The sequence below is a fragment of the Lineus longissimus genome, chromosome 2 (genome assembly GCF_910592395.1).
Source record: "Lineus longissimus chromosome 2, tnLinLong1.2, whole genome shotgun sequence".
Classification (NCBI taxonomy): Eukaryota; Metazoa; Nemertea; class Pilidiophora; order Heteronemertea; family Lineidae; genus Lineus; species Lineus longissimus.
The window spans coordinates 26,335,274-26,354,014 of NC_088309.1; the positions used below are offsets into that span (position 1 = coordinate 26,335,274).

General features: G+C 41.7%; 2 protein-coding genes across 2 annotated transcripts; both read left to right on the forward strand.

Moving 5' to 3' along the window:
* Positions 1–7,388: 7,388 nt before the first annotated feature.
* Positions 7,389–14,921, forward strand: LOC135483869 (N-alpha-acetyltransferase 35, NatC auxiliary subunit-like). Its single transcript, XM_064764921.1, has 19 exons — positions 7,389–7,478; positions 7,849–7,986; positions 8,180–8,294; positions 8,718–8,789; positions 9,045–9,212; positions 9,457–9,567; positions 9,818–9,868; positions 10,210–10,293; positions 10,565–10,682; positions 10,845–11,023; positions 11,273–11,332; positions 11,564–11,670; positions 11,904–12,069; positions 12,380–12,558; positions 12,779–12,867; positions 13,136–13,254; positions 13,414–13,554; positions 13,974–14,180; positions 14,357–14,921. Exons 1-19 carry the CDS (start codon positions 7,405–7,407, stop codon positions 14,414–14,416), a joined length of 2,238 nt encoding a protein of 745 aa, XP_064620991.1. The 5' UTR covers positions 7,389–7,404; the 3' UTR covers positions 14,417–14,921.
* A 1,355-nt stretch (positions 14,922–16,276) lies between these two features.
* Positions 16,277–18,007, forward strand: LOC135483871 (large ribosomal subunit protein eL6-like). The gene is made up of 4 exons (XM_064764922.1): positions 16,277–16,378; positions 16,613–16,802; positions 17,167–17,351; positions 17,804–18,007. Exons 1-4 carry the CDS (start codon positions 16,277–16,279, stop codon positions 17,963–17,965), a joined length of 639 nt encoding a protein of 212 aa, XP_064620992.1. The 3' UTR covers positions 17,966–18,007.
* Positions 18,008–18,741: the final 734 nt, after the last annotated feature.

Genomic DNA, 18,741 nt, shown 5'->3' on the forward strand with positions numbered 1-18,741 from the left:
GAGGTAGATGTATTGTTTCAATCATCGCAAATCTGCCTAAAACGGCAAGTTTTCTCAGGTACGGGTACGGCAGTGGCGTGCGTCTTTTTCATTGAAACGACCTCGCACGGCCGGCACCGACATATATCGTCGTTGATGATGGATAGAGCGGTAGCCGGTACATATTGAGCACGGTTCACTAGCAGTTCAATGTGCTCATGACGTGACGAGAGCAAATCTCACGGGTGGGGCGGAAATTCGCCATATTGCTGACATCATCGGCGCCAACAACTGTTTCTTTTGACCCTGCCGGAGTGTTTCAAAACAATAAATGAATGATTGTGTCTGACCCTGCTGACCTCGATTTTGAAAAACTTTTTAAAAAAGGTCATTCAAACGTTAAATCAACTGCAAAGATAATCTTTTATATCACTGAGGTATATACATACGATATGTTGAGAAAAATCTGTACAACTATCGAAATATACGATACTTGGAACTATTTCGGCTAATCACTTTGCCACCTGCGCGACCTTGTCACTATTGTGGCGCGCTCGTTTGCATACTGCATATAAGAGACGAATAAAATCTCCATTTCAACATGAAACCCTTGACGGTTCAGCGCTGAAGGTGTTTGACTGTGGATCGGCTGGTCACGGGTTCGACCCCCGGTGAATCTGCCGATTTTCTTTGGATTTTTTTCTTCTTCCTTGTCTTGTTATCTAATCATCCATGTGCAGATGTAAACATTTTCATTATCATCATTATCATACCCAGCACCCAAACATTTCAAACTCCAGCACATACTGATTCCGGGCGTTCGAGTACATGAATTATGAGGTAGATGTATTGTTTCAATCATCGCAAATCTGCCTAAAACGGCAAGTTTTCTCAGGTACGGGTACGGCAGTGGCGTGCGTCTTTTTCATTGAAACGACCTCGCACGGCAGGCACCGATATATATCGTCGTTGATGATGGAGAGAGCGGAAGCCGGTACATATTGAGCACGGTTCACTAGCAGTTCAATGTGCTCATGACGTGAAGAGAGCAAATCTCACGGGTGGGGCGGAAATTTGCCATATTGCTGACATCATCGGCGCCAACAACTGTTTCTTTTGACCCTGCCGGAGTGTTTCAAAACAATAAATGAATGATTGTGTCTGACCCTGCTGACCTCGATTTTGAAAAACTTTTTAAAAAAGGTCATTCAAACGTTAAATCAACTGCAAAGATAATCTTTTATATCACTGAGGTATATACATACGATATGTTGAGAAAAATCTGTACAACTATCGAAATATACGATTACTTGGAACTATTTGGGCTAATCACTTTGCCACCTGCGCGACCTTGTCACTATTGTGGCGCGCTCGTTTGCATACTGCATATAAGAGACGAATAAAATCTCCATTTCAACATGAAAGCCTTGACGGTTCAACGCTGAAGGTGTTTGACTGTGGATCGGCTGGTCACGGGTTCGACCCCCGGTGAATCTGCCGATTTTTTTTTGGATTTTTTTCTTCTTCCTTGTCTTGTTATCTAATCATCCATGTACAGATGTAAACATTTTCATTATCATCATTATCATATCCCGCACCCAAACTTTTCAAACTCCAGCACATACTGATTCCGTGCGTTCGAGTACATGAATTTAATTAGGTAGATGTATTGTTTCAATCATCGCAAATCTGCCTAAAACGGCAAGTTTTCTCAGGTACGGGTACGGCAGTGGCGTCTGTCTTTTTCATTGAAACGACCTCGCACGGCAGGCACCGATATATATCGTCGTTGATGATGGAGAGAGCGGAAGCCGGTACATATTGAGCACGGTTCACTAGCAGTTCAATGAGCTCATGACGTGAAGAGAGCAAATCTCACGGGTGGGGCGGAAATTCGCCATATTGCTGACATCATCGGCGCCAACAACTGTTTCTTTTGACCCTGCCGGAGTGTTTCAAAACAATAAATGAATGATTGTGTCTGACCCTGCTGACCTCGATTTTGAAAAACTTTTAAAAAAAGGTCATTCAAACGTTAAATCAACTGCAAAGATAATCTTTTATATCACTGATGTATATACATACGATATGTTGAGAAAAATTTGTACAACTGTCAAAATATACGATTACTTGGAACTATTTCGGCTAATCACTTTGCCACCTGCGCGACCTTGTCACTATTGTGGCGCGCTCGTTTGCATACTGCATATAAGAGACGAATAAAATCTCCATTTCAACATGAAAGCCTTGACGGTTCAGCGCTGAAGGTGTTTGACTGTGGATCGGCTGGTCACGGGTTCGACCCCCGTTGAATCTGCCGATTTTTTTTGGATTTTTTTCTTCTTCCTTTTCTTGTTATCTAATCATCCATGTACAGATGTAAACATTTTCATTATCATCATTATCATACCCCGCACCCAAACTTTTCAAACTCCAGCACATACTGATTCCGTGCGTTCGAGTACATGAATTATGAGGTAGATGTATTGTTTCAATCATCGCAAATCTGCCTAAAACGGCAAGTTTTCTCAGGTACGGGTACGGCAGTGGCGTGCGTCTTTTTCATTGAAACGACCTCGCACGGCCGGCACCGACATATATCGTCGTTGATGATGGAGAGAGCGGTAGCCGGTACATATTGAGCACGGTTCACTAGCAGTTCAATGTGCTCATGACGTGACGAGAGCAAATCTCACGGGTGGGGCGGAAATTCGCCATATTGCTGACATCATCGGCGCCAACAACTGTTTCTTTTGACCCTGCCGGAGTGTTTCAAAACAATAAATGAATGATTGTGTCTGACCCTGCTGACCTCGATTTTGAAAAACTTTTTAAAAAAGGTCATTCAAACGTTAAATCAACTGCAAAGATAATCTTTTATATCACTGAGGTATATACATACGATATGTTGAGAAAAATCTGTACAACTATCGAAATATACGATTACTTGGAACTATTTCGGCTAATCACTTTGCCACCTGCGCGACCTTGTCACTATTGTGGCGCGCTCGTTTGCATACTGCATATAAGAGACGAATAAAATCTCCATTTCAACATGAAAGCCTTGACGGTTCAGCGCTGAAGGTGTTTGACTGTGGATCGGCTGGTCACGGGTTCGACCCCCGGTGAATCTGCCGATTTTCTTTGGATTTTTTTCTTCTTCCTTGTCTTGTTATCTAATCATCCATGTGCAGATGTAAACATTTTCATTATCATCATTATCATACCCAGCACCCAAACTTTTCAAACTCCAGCACATACTGATTCCGGGCGTTCGAGTACATGAATTATGAGGTAGATGTATTGTTTCAATCATCGCAAATCTGCCTAAAACGGCAAGTTTTCTCAGGTACGGGTACGGCAGTGGCGTGCGTCTTTTTCATTGAAACGACCTCGCACGGCAGGCACCGATATATATCGTCGTTGATGATGGAGAGAGCGGAAGCCGGTACATATTGAGCACGGTTCACTAGCAGTTCAATGTGCTCATGACGTGAAGAGAGCAAATCTCACGGGTGGGGCGGAAATTTGCCATATTGCTGACATCATCGGCGCCAACAACTGTTTCTTTTGACCCTGCCGGAGTGTTTCAAAACAATAAATGAATGATTGTGTCTGACCCTGCTGACCTCGATTTTGAAAAACTTTAAAAAAAAGGTCATTCAAACGTTAAATCAACTGCAAAGATAATCTTTTATATCACTGAGGTATATACATACGATATGTTGAGAAAAATCTGTACAACTATCGAAATATACGATTACTTTGAACTATTTCGGCTAATCACTTTGCCACCTGCGCGACCTTGTCACTATTGTGGCGCGCTCGTTTGCATACTGCATATAAGAGACGAATAAAATCTCCATTTCAACATGAAAGCCTTGACGGTTCAGCGCTGAAGGTGTTTGACTGTGAATCGGCTGGTCACGGGTTCGACCCCCGTTGAATCTGCCGATTTTTTTTGGATTTTTTTCTTCTTCCTTGTCTTGTTATCTAATCATCCATGTACAGATGTAAACATTTTCATTATCATCATTATCATACCCCGCACCCAAACTTTTCAAACTCCAGCACATACTGATTCCGTGCGTTCGAGTACATGAATTATGAGGTAGATGTATTGTTTCAATCATCGCAAATCTGCCTAAAACGGCAAGTTTTCTCAGGTACGGGTACGGCAGTGGCGTGCGTCTTTTTCATTGAAACGACCTCGCACGGCCGGCACCGACATATATCGTCGTTGATGATGGAGAGAGCGGTAGCCGGTACATATTGAGCACGGTTCACTAGCAGTTCAATGTGCTCATGACGTGACGAGAGCAAATCTCACGGGTGGGGCGGAAATTCGCCATATTGCTGACATCATCGGCGCCAACAACTGTTTCTTTTGACCCTGCCGGAGTGTTTCAAAACAATAAATGAATGATTGTGTCTGACCCTGCTGACCTCGATTTTGAAAAACTTTTTAAAAAAGGTCATTCAAACGTTAAATCAACTGCAAAGATAATCTTTTATATCACTGAGGTATATACATACGATATGTTGAGAAAAATCTGTACAACTATCGAAATATACGATTACTTGGAACTATTTCGGCTAATCACTTTGCCACCTGCGCGACCTTGTCACTATTGTGGCGCGCTCGTTTGCATACTGCATATAAGAGACGAATAAAATCTCCATTTCAACATGAAAGCTTTGACGGTTCAACGCTGAAGGTGTTTGACTGTGGATCGGCTGGTCACGGGTTCGACCCCCGGTGAATCTGCCGATTTTTTTTGGATTTTTTTCTTCTTCCTTGTCTTGTTATCTAATCATCCATGTACAGATGTAAACATTTTCATTATCATCATTATCATACCCCGCACCCAAACTTTTCAAACTCCAGCACATACTGATTCCGTGCGTTCGAGTACATGAATTATGAGGTAGATGTATTGTTTCAATCATCGCAAATCTGCCTAAAACGGCAAGTTTTCTCAGGTACGGGTACGGCAGTGGCGTGCGTCTTTTTCATTGAAACGACCTCGCACGGCAGGCACCGATATATCGTCGTTGATGATGGAGAGAGCGGAAGCCGGTACATATTGAGCACGGTTCACTAGCAGTTCAATGTGCTCATGACGTGAAGAGAGCAAATCTCACGGGTGGGGCGGAAATTCGCCATATTGCTGACATCATCGGCGCCAACAACTGTTTCTTTTGACCCTGCCGGAGTGTTTCAAAACAATAAATGATTGTGTCTGACCCTGCTGACCTCGATTTTGAAAAACTTTTTAAAAAAGGTCATTCAAACGTTAAATCAACTGATTGAAACAATACATCTACCTCATAATTCATGTACTCGAACGCCCGGAATCAGTATGTGCTGGAGTTTGAGAAGTTTGGGTGCGGGGTATGATAATGATGATAATGAAAATGTTCACATCTGTACATGGATGATTAGTTAACAAGACAAGGAAGAAGAAAAAAAGAAAAAAAAATTCGGCAGATTCACCGGGGGTCGAACCCGTGGCCTGCCGATCCAGAGTCAAACACCTTCAGCGCTGAACCGTCAAGGCTTTCATGTTGAAATGGAGATTTTATTCGCATCTTATATGCGGTATGCAAACGAGCGCGCCACAATAGTGACAAGGTCGCGCAGGTGGCAAAGTGATTAGCCGAAATAGTTCCAAGTAATCGTATATTTCGATAGTTGTACAGATTTTTCTCAATATATCGTATGTATATACCTCAGTGATATAAAATATTATCTTTGCAGTTGATTTAACGTTTGAATGACCTTTTTTAAAAAGTTTTTCAAAATCGAGGTCAACAGGGTCAGACACAATCATTTATTGTTTTGAAACACTCCGGCAGGGTCAAAAGAAACAGTTGTTGGCGCCGATGATGTCTGCAATATGGCGAATTTCGGCCCCACCCGTGAGATTTGCTCTCGTCACGTCATGAGCACATTGAACTGCTAGTGAACCGTGCTCAATATGTACCGGCTACCGCTCTCTCCATCATCAACGACGATATATGTCGGTGCCGGTCGTGCGAGTTCGTTTCAATGAAAAAGACGCACGCCAATGCCGTACCCGTACCTGAGAAAACTTGCCCCGACTGCACTGGGGGTGAATTTTATGTGTGTGTGCGTGTGTATGCGCGTGTGTGTGCGTGTGCGTGTGGGGGGGGGGGGGGGGGGTGTCGGGGGGGGGGGGGGGGGGCGGGCAATTGACTAGGGAGGTAAGACTTTCGTTTGAATTGGTCAGTATAACTGTCATAAAAGACTGATAAAATAGTGGTACACAGCAGCGGAGCTGGGGAGGAAAGGCTTTATATAGAAACTGACCAGAACCTGTCAAAAAAGGATCAAGGATGAAATGAAATGGAAAGCGCCCCTTGGCCTAAGCTATAATCTCAATATGCTTGTCAATGATTTTTTAGAAACTACGGTTGGGGGGGGGGGGGGGGTTGACGCGCATGAATACAAAAAAACCTCCCTAATGAGACCATAACGCGGGAAATACGAATGCGCACGGCGTGTGGACGCTGTCAGGATGGCCTTGGTGCCTGTGGTTAATATGCTTGTGAAGGCCATCCTGACAGTGTTCACACGCCGTGCGCATTCGTATTTCCCGCGTTAAGGTCTCATTAGGGAGGGTTTTTTTGTATTCAACCCCCCCCCTAACCGTAGTTTCTAAAAAATCATTGATTTCTTGGTCCTCAAAGTATGCCAGTGTTTTGATTTAGCAGTTGTTTTGGCAAAGACATGTTTTTTTTAGTTTCTGAAACCTAAAACGCTACTCAGTAGGCGGCTAACTGTTGTTGCCGACGTATGTGTACACTGAACTTGGAATGTGCGTCGGCCCTGTGTTGAAATGCCGTCCAGTGCCAGTTGGTGCGTTTTTCGCTGATTTGTACAAAATTCAACATATCTCAAAAGTTCAATGGTTGACCCTCGATTTTAAAAATATTTTGTGAAGCGTTAGCAACTGTCTTTCACGGGAGAATGGTCACTGTAAGAATTATTTAGGAAGAAATGTATAATATTCGGGGTTTTCCGTGATTGTCCGGCCCAATTGACACAATATTGCCATTTGGGATGGTGAACAGAGCTAGGAGCAAATGCGACGCTTAAGATTTATTAAAGATATAAAATGCCCGATTTAACATCCAGCAGAATCAGGGGAATCGGGCGTTTCCAGTGATATACGACACAAATGGCTTGTCATCATGCAATCACTTTGGAAACACATTTTAAAATAGATGTTACGTCCTGTTAATGGGGCATGTCATCATCGCGTACATTCGGGAAAAACTCCCTAATGAGACCTTGGTACTGATGGTGGCGTCATCTGCTGTTATACTAAAAAAACACCGACATCCCCCCCATGCATGCCATGTGCAAATCGAGGATGTAACAAATCGCCCGACGCCGAAATGAAAAAGGAGGATGACGATAACGGAAAATCTTCCCCTGAATCTTTTCCTGTAGATGATTTCACATCAGATTGGTAAACAATTGAATAAACAGACATTTACGTAGTTCCAGGTGTTACAATGCTTCTATCTCATTTGTAGTTAAACTCAATAGTAGCTTCTAAAGAAGTGATGATCTTTACCTACTTTCCATTCCCGGATAAGTTGCAGTATGAGTATAGGGCCTAGGCCTATAGGCTACCTTATTTCGGACAAACTAAGGGATAAACTGACACTGCTTAGGCCTATGGTAGTTAGTCTCCATTTATGTATTGGTTTTCCAAGATACCTTCCCCAAACTGTCTGTTGTTGGCCCTTCTTAATTTTCTAATGAGGGGTCTATTTCCTTGGAGTTGGAGTTGCATGAAATCGCATTGCTGATGACATTTCCTCATGCCTTTTCAGTTTGGACAAGGACATGTCACAATTGCATCATGGTAAATCCAGCACAGAATCGTCAAAACACGATTGGCATGACGTGACACAGGAATTCATTGAGGCCTCGAGAGAACTTGGTCTAGGGGAGTTACTCCATGATGCAAGGTACTGATAGTTTCAATTTCTACAACCATAGCAATGTATAGGTATTCTACTTCTATTATTGTCCAATTGCAGGGCGATTCGAGAAAATATGTTGAAAAGAGAACATATTTATATATAATGGAGCTGGCAACCATAAAAAATTAAATCCACAGTTGATTGAAATCGTGAAGGATTTGAAATCTCTGTTTTCTAGCTTTGGCTTGTTTGAGGCAATGTCTGCCATTGAGATGATGGACCCAAAGATGGATGCTGGTATGATGTGTAACCAGACTAAACGGAAAGTTCTAAACTTTGAAAAGTCTGTTCAGGTAGGTGACAATGACAATTGGAGAGGAGAAATATTTCCCTCCTAAGTTTTATCTTTTTATTAAGGCCAGAAGCCCAATCTATTTCTAGATGCTATAGTGACTGACAGATGGTCCGGTAGTGGTAGTATAGCTTTCTGTACTAAAGAGGAAAAAGTCTAAAATGGATGGGGAAAAATGTCAGTCTTTTGCACATAGAAACATAGAAATTTTAAATTGGTTGTGACCAATCTTTAGTTTGTGCAAGAAATTAGAATGGCCAAAAATAAGTGATCTACCGTTTGTCGGTCAATTTGCATATTGGGACTTTGACAATTGGATTTGAAGATAAGTATACCAGTTTCGGCATTTGTAATAATTTTCTTTGCAACTACCTCGTATTGCTTGATCAACTGCAGGGGATAAACGTTTCTGTCTTTATTTCAGAGTGGATTGAAGATCAAAGATTTTTCCATGTCAGAAGTGATTGGAATTATAGACACTACTCTGGCTTGTTTGGTAAGTGCCTAATTGGGGCCATTTGCATCTATCTTTCCTATACCGCAGTTTTAAGTCTTATTCAAAGGTCATAGCAACATTGCAAGTTAAGGTGAGGTGTCTTACCAAGGATATGGGGCTAAAACAGCAGTGATCCTTCCAAGTGTTGAACTTGCAACCTTCTGAAAAACCCTATGGTAGTGAATTGATTGCTCATGCCCATATTTCCCCTGATGAGCCTTGTACCCTGAAGTCATTCATCTTGTTTTTTTGCAGGTTACTTGGCTAGAAGGCCACTCCTTGGCCCAGACTGTCTTCACCAATCTTTACCTTCACAACCCATATGAAATTGAAGATAAAACCATCAAAGCATTTAGTATCTGCACACTTAAACTGGTTGATATCATCAGAGATAGAATCAATAGAGCTTCAGTATATGAAGAGGTAAGGGTGTGCAAAGAAAATTGGTCAAATTGTGGTCTGTTCATGAGTAAAATAGACTAAGACTAGAGAATAAGGTAGAGATACATGTACATCTTTGAAAAAGATATTTGGCCCAACTTGGTCCTTCATTGGATTAGAATAAGAATAAGGTTACTGATATTCGCATTACGAAGCTTTTAGTGCTGGAAAGGGGCAGTTGCTGTGTTATTTGATAAAGCTTGCAACATAAAATCTGTTTCTAAAGGAGGATTTCCAGCCGATGAGTTATGGCTTCAAGATGGCCTTTGACGTGACAGACATGAGAGCCACTGGCATGATGAAGGAAGTGGAAGAAGACTTCAATCGGCTGATCAAGGTAAATGGTAATAAAGAGGAAGTGAAAGTCAGTACGAAAGCTGGATGGGCTGCTGAGACATTGTATCATTGTCCTTGCTCTGGCTGAATTCATCTCACCTGTAACTTGCACTGAAATGCTTCAATAGCATTCAGATCCTTCCAGAGCTTTGTGATCTTGTCACTGTGACCTAGTTGTTGGTTCCATTCTCATGTTCATTGTCAAGTAGAGTGTCCTAGAACCATTATAAGCTTCATACAACTCTTTGCAGAACACAAGAATCAAACCAGGGGAGGAGAGGGACAGTGCTACAAAGAAGGAGGTAAGGACTTCATCTAAAGTTTTTCTCTGTCATAATGAAGAGCCACTACACACCATTACTGTGTTATGGGAGAGATACTTGAGGAATGCGAGCCCCCTGTCTCAAGGAGCCAAGAGATGAGTGCCTATGATGGAAGATTGCAGTCATTTTGCTCTCTCTGATCTCAACAAAGGACTGTGAATACAACAACTTTCATTTTTGTCATCAACCTGACGCTCATTTTGGATAAAGGGTTTTATCGACCCACTGCAAATAGATGATTTTGTTTTTCTTGTCTGTTTTTGTATCGATTCCTGCACAGTTTATTTCACATATTTCCTTATTGTTCTACTCTTTTACAGCATGAATCGGCTGTGGCTGTACACTCCAGAATGAAGTTCTGTCGTCTGCTGTTTTCAACCCTTGTGGCATTCTCCAAAGAAAAGGTAAACAAGGGGCCAATCTACTTGTATCTCTTATGACCACATCATGCTCAATAGACTTGTGCAGATACTTATTCTTCATCCAGTAGTCTTGTATTTGAGGATCTTAATCTAGATTGCTATAATGGAGTAATCATGAAAACTCAAAATTATTGCACCAGATAAAGTAAATATATTTGTTGGTATTACATATGAACTTAGAGATGTATGTAAAATCCAATGAGTGACAGGAAATGATGCTTTCTGAATGTTGATATCTATCATTTTCCTTCAGTGCCAAGGAATTGAAGATGCTGACAAGTACCTCACCCAGATGTCTGAGTTGTTACCTGTGATGAAAGACTCGCTTGCTTTAGGTCTACAGCCCCAGGAGCAGGGAGAGGAAGCTGCAGGTGAGTAACAGTCACAGGTCGTAGCACTTTAAATTGGTCTTTATCCGGGCACTATAAGCAGTGAAGATTACTGCTCATTGATATTCACAACCCACAAGAAGGAAATTATGCAAACCATAAAGTGTCTTCATCAAAAACTATGTATGATTGTTTTACCTTCAGATTATCCAACCATTATGGGGTTTGAACCTCTGGTTAATCAGCGCCTTCTTCCACCAACGTTTCCAAGGTACACAAAGATTAAGAGCCGTGAGGAAATGATGTCGTACATGACGTCCCTTGTCTTCCGACTGAAATGGGTCTGCCAGGGAACTGAGGAGGTGTCACTTCATCATGCACTGGTAAGTTCTTCATTGTTTGATATTGATTGCATGCAAGCTGTGTACCACTGTTGATAAGGGATAAGAACATATTTTTAAGGCTTAAGTCAACTGAACCTGACATGTGACGTCACTCAAGTGTGTGCTTACATAAGTTCTGTGCAGACCTTTTGAACTGGTCAAGTATTGAAAAAACCAAATGCATTGCATTGCGTGCAACTACTTTTGAGATATCAGCATAATAGTGATTGAAAAATTGTATCTTTACAGGAATTTTTCCATGAGTTCAGCCAACAAGCACCATGTGTCCTATCACGGTCCATTTTACAGGTACCTATTTGATTTCCTAGGAATATGATTAGTTTGCATGTGATTCAGCATAGATGATTGTAACATCCAGATGCTGGTTTGTTACTTCTAAGAATTTCACTCAAGAATGTTGGTAATAATTTACTTGTAAAGACAAATCTTTTGCACAACTTGAGCTTTAAGTGACAAGTGTTGTTCAGATATTGAGAAATTCTTTACCTATTGTTTCCGATAATGATGTTGTTCTTGCAGCTAATCTACCTGCCCCAGAATCGTCGCATATTAGGCAGTCATCTGATCACTGACAATCTGCGAGACACGCTCAGGAACTTCATTGCCCCACCAGGTTTGATGCCAAGGTAAGGCATAAGTCCAATTTTACCCAACTGGTGGCCAGGGGTTGTAGCAGGCAACCACACAATGTCACAAGTCGTGGTGATGTTGTACTAAAAGGAGCATGATTCTATCGAACTAGAAGGATGCAGAAAAGATTGTATCTGCATTCTTGTTGTAATCTTGTTTTCAATAGATCAATTTGAGACGTATTATAATAAAACACTGCAGAAACCCTTTCATTGGTTGTTTATTTCAGGGGCATAATTGCCAATAATGCCCAGGTGAAGGAGTACATCGACACATTCCTGACACGAGCTGTGAGACCGGTGTGTAGCCTGATCCAGCTGACCGGTCATAACCGAGCCCGGCAGCGGGACAAGTGGGCAGCATTGTTAGAGGAACTAGCAACACTGCAGGATGAGGTAAATTGATTCACTTGACATGAAGTTTCTGATCCTTTCTTGGGTGATGCAACCCCAATAATAGCATTACAATTTGGCCGAGGATGAATCTGCAAGGCAGTCGTACTTAAGAAAACTTGAGTACTACGAAGCTGCAAAGGTCTAAGAAGCAATCTCTCTGATTCTTTCTGTCTTTGGCTGCCTCATCAGAAGTAAACAACATCTCACACAATCGGCAGCCGTCGTTCGATGTTTAATGTTGGTGACAAGCAATTACTAAATACAATGTATCGTTGTCTTTATTACTCAAATCTAACTGTTGTATTTTCAGGCAGACAAGGTGGATGGTTACCTGCATGGAATCCTAATGAAAGCCGATTCAAGCAGGCAACATCTTGCCTGCTTCAGCACTTGGGTACTGTATCACACGTTACAGGCTATGATCCATTATACGCTGGCGGGATTCGAGTTGGAACTCTATGCACCTCATGAATATCACTATGTTTATTGGTAAGCATGCCACCAATCTGAACATGTGCTAAAGTACTGTCAAGGTTATGGCAAATAACCTCCTGCAAAACTCAAAGATTCTGCAGCTACAGAACAGGTATTGTACATCATGCAGTGATCAAGAATCATCAACAATTTGAAATAACTAAGGCAGGTGCTTTGATCAAAAACTTAATATTCAGTTGGTTTTGTGGTAAATTGGATTAATTTTCTGCTCTAGGTACCTGTCGGAGTGTCTATATGGTTGGTTGATCTCGACCCTGACTAGGACTGATAGTTACGTTTATGAACAGGAAATGCTTGTTGCAGGTTGGTAGATTTCTCTTGACCCCCTGGATAGATGTCTTGAAATATTGTTAGAAAAGTTCATGTGCTGTACATAGTATAAAAGGAATGCATTCGCGACTTTCCCCTACCAGGAATTTGGGACTTCTGATCAGCTTTGATCCTTACATTGCAGTTATACTGATATATGTGCTCTTCACCAGTTTCAGTCTGTTTTGAGTGTCCCTAAGGGGCACTATACTATGTTGGACAGTTTTGATATAGTTTTCACCCCTATCTTGTTCATTTCTAGAGCAACAGCAAAAAGGAAGGGCTGCTAAGAAGAACAAAAAGAAAAAGAAGACTCGCCCTCATGGTGTTGAGATCACTCAGTGTCAAGCCTATCAAAATCTCTGTGGTGGCTATTACAAGGTATTCTCAACTCTCCATGCACCACCAGCACAGGATCATGTGATGTATTATATACACTTCAGTGTCACATTATACACTCCAGTATAGTTTTACTTTAGAGATTTGACATATGTTTTTCTGCATAGCCCTAATGTTGGATTTCACTTGTTTCTTTTTCAGGCAGTTGTAGGTTTTACTCTCTGTGATAAAATGAAGGAGGCAAACTTTGAGTTTGATAGCGAAGAAGTCCGGTTTAATCATCGGTTCTCGCCATTCCGTCATGTGTTAACACCCCCGGTGGTGCAGTATTCACATTTCAAGGTAGGTAAGGTCCTGACAAATAGATCAGCTAGATATTCAATAGTTTCTGGTTCTATGCTTAAATAAAATCCGATTCACGTCTGTGGGAATTAATGATTAGGACACTGCTGTTGATGTACTAAGAGTAAGAGGATTGAGAAGTCTGAGCCTCTTGTTTCAGAATTTGTTATGTGTACTAGAATTTACTCGCAAATCTGCTTCTAGATGAAGGAAATCCATTTGCATTTGAAGGACTTCATTGAAATCAATGTCACATTCAACGCTTGTCACAATCTCCTGTCTCTGACAGATCATTGGATGTCCCCAACTTATGATAGGTCATTAGGTTCTTGCACCGTGTTCTTTCTTGTTACTTATAATGTACCAGGCTCTCTTGTCACTATCCAATCATTTGACATTGCTGTGGTGTACTTTTACAGGAAATGACAGACCTCCGCCGCTACGACATGAAACCCACATCAGAAGACCTATACATCTCTGCATGTAAATGCTTCCAACAAGCCAAGCTATTATTTGAAAATCTGCCAAATCAAAACTCGGAGGAAATCCAGGCACTTATCAAAGTGGCAAAGACGAACTTCGTTGTGATGAAACTACTTGCTGGTGGACACAAAAAGACATCAACAGTAAGTTTAAAATAGAATCCTGTGAGCTGCCAGATTTTTGTGCCTCCTGCTTTTGCAATTCATGAACATTTCGCAAAAAACTCCAAACATGTGCAGACGATCGTAATACGTACAAGAAGTTTGAGTTGTAAGATCAGGAATATGTGTTTCAAGAAGTTAAACTTTTGTCTTTCCAGGATGCACCCGAGTTTGACTTCACTGTGCATAAGATTTACCCTACGATCAAAATACCTTGAGGATCAGAAAGTTCGGTAGTACAGGACATGTGTTGGCAGAAGGACATATGGACTTCTAAATCTGCTCATCCCCGAGTTGATTGATGATATTCCTGTGTTGTAATATCGCATTAATATGTGCTTTTGTGACTGAAAATGTGCACTGCCTGTACAGTCAGTATGAATTCATGATACTTAGTACACCAGTCCCAAAGAGTTTAAATCTTGCTATTGGCTTGAGAGATGGACAAGATCAACTCATTCACTTTAAAAGTGAAAACCTTAATCTTAATGAGGTGTTGCTACTATTGGGCTGTCACTAAGGATGATGAAAGCGATCCTGCAAAGACCTGTCTTAATAAGGACAGTACTATTGGTCCATTTACAACTCCTATGGATATGGTCGCCGAGTTTGTAACATATTGAGGTGGGGGAGGTTAAAACTCCACTATATTTTGTAAATAATGTGCCACTTTGTCTTTGTGCAGCTTTGCACAGATTAATAAAATAAAACTCACTTGGAAGACATTTTGTGTGTTACTGTTTCTTTATTCATCCTTCCATGATTTGTCGTCTGCTATATTGCTACCAGTGAGTTGTGCCAAGAAGAGTCACCTGTCAAATTTGAGTGGTCCAATGACCAGGAAACTTATTTATGGCATCTGAAACCCTGGAAAAGACTGGAAATCTTTTGCCTGTCTATATTGGTTATTTGGTCTGTAATCGGATACATGCTGTGATAAAATGGCTTTGAGTTTGATACTGGTCTACATTGACTTCAAACTTGCCTGCTAATCAGCATATATATTGCTACACCCTGTACTAGGCTGTAGGCTATTACTCGCATTTCCTGACCTTGGGACTGGGGGTGGGGTACTCTCCCACAGCGAGTGTATTCTATTGTTTTTTGTAAAAGTCCACTGAGTGATATCATAATCGAAGACAAAACTAAGTCATATTGTATGTTAGATTGTTACCATTGGCCCATAGTGGGCGTTTTAGTGTAATAACAGATTTGAATTTGAATTCGAATTTAAATTTAGTATTGCACTTTAAAAAATTTGATTCACTGCCTGAGAACAACGTCATCAAATTCGGAGTAAACGTCATTGATTTTGTCGGTGAAGTGCCCGGATGTCGCTCTTTCACATGCAACCACAGTGAGTATCGTAGAAATTTATCGACAGAAACATTTACATCCTCAACTATCGCCCTTTCAGCTCTACCATCAGTGTATAATATGCTTTGTCATTGAAAACAAAGAACTAAAAAAGAAAGTGATATAAAGATGTCACAAGTATTATGCCAACAAAGTGTTGATTTTGAGCCCTAACTTGCGCTGATATTTTCTTGTCCGTCTTGCGAGTTCCTGTATTCCTGTGTACATGGTGTACAAGGTGTACACATGCATGGCCTGGTACTGAAGTATAGGGCCTTTCTCATCTCATGATCTTTTGGAATTCATGAAGTGGTCTCTGGCTGGAATGATGTCAATGACAATAGTATTTTCCTAGTTTGACCGTATGACTGTCCAATTAGAATTCTGTAGGCCTATGTTGTTTTGTTATATTGTAATCCCTCCGAGTCTGTTCTATATATTTTCTTGTCCGTCTTGCGAGTTCCTGTGGCTGTATTCCTGTGTACAATGTGTACACAATAGCACATGCATGGCCTGGTACTGAAATATTATAGAGGGCCTTTCTCATCTCATGATCTTTTGCAATGCATGAAGTGGTCTCTGGCTGGAGTGATGTCAAAGACAATAGTATTTTCCTAGTTTGACCGTGTGACTGTCCAATTAATTAGAATTTTGTACGCCTATGTTGTTTTGTAATCCCTCTGACTCTGTTCTATCTATCATGATCTATAATTTTTTTTCAGATGGGGAAAACGGACGAAAAGAAGACCCCGGCCCGAATGGTCACTAAGACCATTGGCGGTGAGAAGAATGGTGGAACCAGAACAGTCCGTGTCAACAGGCTGGTATGTATTGTAAAGCTGATCATAATAATATTAAATATAACACCTTCTGGTTTGAACATGAACTCAAGTTGTACACAAACTCAGAAAAGCTGTGGTCTTTCTTCATATCTAATCTTAACGTTGGAGAGTCTGCCAAGGCGGGCTGCTCTTCTCTGGTGGATGGTTTGAAGCAGCGCATGGAGTTGGAGGTTAAAATTTGAGCAAAATTACAATTATGATCTGTCTTTTTTTAAGCCCCGTCACTATCCTACAGAAGACAGGCGCTTGAAGCTGAAGACAAGGAAGAATGCTTTCAGCCAGCACAAGAGGAAGCTGCGTGCCTCTATCACTCCCGGCACTGTTCTCATCCTGCTTGCTGGACGACACAAGGGAAAGCGTGTGGTCTTCCTCAAGCAGCTTAAGACCGGATTACTTCTTGTCACAGGTATGCCCTTCAAAAGCTATATAACTAAAATCATTCCTCGTAGATCTGAAATTGGTTCCTTTATTTGGAATGAGGGCTATTGGAGTAGGTAATGGGAGAAGATTTTCAAGGTTATTTTGTCAATCCTAGAGTGGATTGCTTCTTGCATCAATCAATGCATGTGTTTAGAGGTTGAATCTCCAACATTGATCACCTCTGTGCTCAGAGGGCTCAAGGTCCTCCCAGTGGGTAAAAACCGCTGACTTCTCTTAAAAAGTTCACGGGACAAGGGTTTGTAGAATTGACATACAGCTGTATATTTTAGCTCATCGATCATGTCCAAGAGAAATATAGGATAGAAACCAAATATGATTTTCCATTGCAGGTCCATACCACTTGAACGGCTGCCCACTTCGTCGTATCAACCAGACCTATGTCATTGCCACCCAGACCAAGCTTGATATCAGCAAGGTGAACCTCCCAGAAAGGCTGAATGACGAGTACTTCAAGAAGAAGCAACTTCGCAGGCCAAAACACGCTGAAGGAGAAATCTTCGAAACTAAGAAAGAGGTGAGAATTTGCATTACGAGTTGCCACTATTATATGTCTATGTCTGTTGTGTCATTTGGGCTATTTGCTAGAGTGACCAAAGCTAACTCCAGCTTTAGAGTGCTAAACAACTTGGAGTATCACTCCTGCTATTTGCAGCAGTCTTTCTAGTTGGAGATCAGTGACATACATATAGTGGTAGACTTGCAGGCACATGAATCAGGTTCTGTTCCCAACTTTTGGAACATGGTGTCCTCAAGCAGGGCTGCCTTGCTCGAATTTAAATGCTGCCACCACTGCCATGTCAGTCGGTGCCCTCCAAAATGACCTAAGTCAGTAAGTGCCCTTTCAATCTTCTTTCACATTTTCCATTACCCAAGGCCAAAATTGCTCTGAAATGGGTGCCCTCAAGGGCTGGCCATAAGACCCAAACAGTCTTGTTCCCAAATATATTCTTCTCTTCCCCTTTTCAGGAGTACGCTGTTAGTGAAGAGCGCAAGCAAGATCAGGTTGATGTAGACAAACAGATTCTGGATGTTGTCCGCACTCACCCCGAGAAGAAGTTGATGTTCGGGTATCTGGGCTCCACCTTCTCATTAAAAAATAGACAGTTCCCCCACGCAATGGTCTTCTAAACTGTAAAATAATAAAAAATATAAATAAAAAAAGGTCAATGAGATGTTGTTGTGGAAGTTGTTTGTTTTGAAGAGACATATCTTCATTTGTTTTTAGAGAAAGACGTGAGGGTTGTGACATCCCTGCACTGTCTATTGCCACTGTCTGCATGTTAATTGCATGTGGAAGGGACAGTTGTCTCAATCCAGCTGGACATGTACAGCTGGGTCGTTGGCACAATCCGCTAATTTTGTGGATTGTGGACAAGCAATTTCCTTCACCAGTCGTATTCGCACAGTAGGGACATCGGCGCAATCTACTCTATCCATATTCGTCTGTACGGGACAGTCGCCAGTGGTATTCGCACAGCAGGGACATTGGCGCAATCTACTCTATCCATATTCGTCTGTATGGGACAGTCGCCAGTCGTATTCGCAGAGCAGGGTCATCGGCGCAATCTACTCTGCATATTCGTCTGTACGGGACAGTCGCCACGAATTTGGTGGATACAGCAGGGACCAGGGACCATCTCCAGGCTTTACCGCGATGACTGATGTGAACGCTCATCGCCTAACAAGGACAGGCCTAAGCCAACGGACGTTAAAATCGTCTGTTGGCTTGAAAAGCATCCGTTATGGATGCTAAATGGTCAGTGAAGACCATGAACTTCGTATGAGTTTTCCCTTCATCACTTCGTCGTTGCCGTCCGTTTTTTGGTGCCAAAGAAGTAACCAAAAGCATCCAATGGCCGCTAAATCATCCATATATAAGACTTCGTCTGTTGGAATCTGGTTTC

Excerpts from the sequence above, each read along its gene's own strand:
- LOC135483869 (XM_064764921.1), top strand. The coding sequence starts at position 7,405 with ATGAAAAAGGAGGATGACGATAACGGAAAATCTTCCCCTGAATCTTTT. Across the intron at positions 7,479-7,848 it reads GATGATTTCACATCAGATTG|TTTGGACAAGGACATGTCAC; the intron begins GTAAACAATTGA and ends ATGCCTTTTCAG. Across the intron at positions 9,869-10,209 it reads ACAGTGCTACAAAGAAGGAG|CATGAATCGGCTGTGGCTGT; the intron begins GTAAGGACTTCA and ends ACTCTTTTACAG.
- LOC135483871 (XM_064764922.1), top strand. The coding sequence starts at position 16,277 with ATGGGGAAAACGGACGAAAAGAAGACCCCGGCCCGAATGGTCACTAAG. Across the intron at positions 16,379-16,612 it reads CAGTCCGTGTCAACAGGCTG|CCCCGTCACTATCCTACAGA; the intron begins GTATGTATTGTA and ends TCTTTTTTTAAG. Across the intron at positions 17,352-17,803 it reads TCTTCGAAACTAAGAAAGAG|GAGTACGCTGTTAGTGAAGA; the intron begins GTGAGAATTTGC and ends TCCCCTTTTCAG.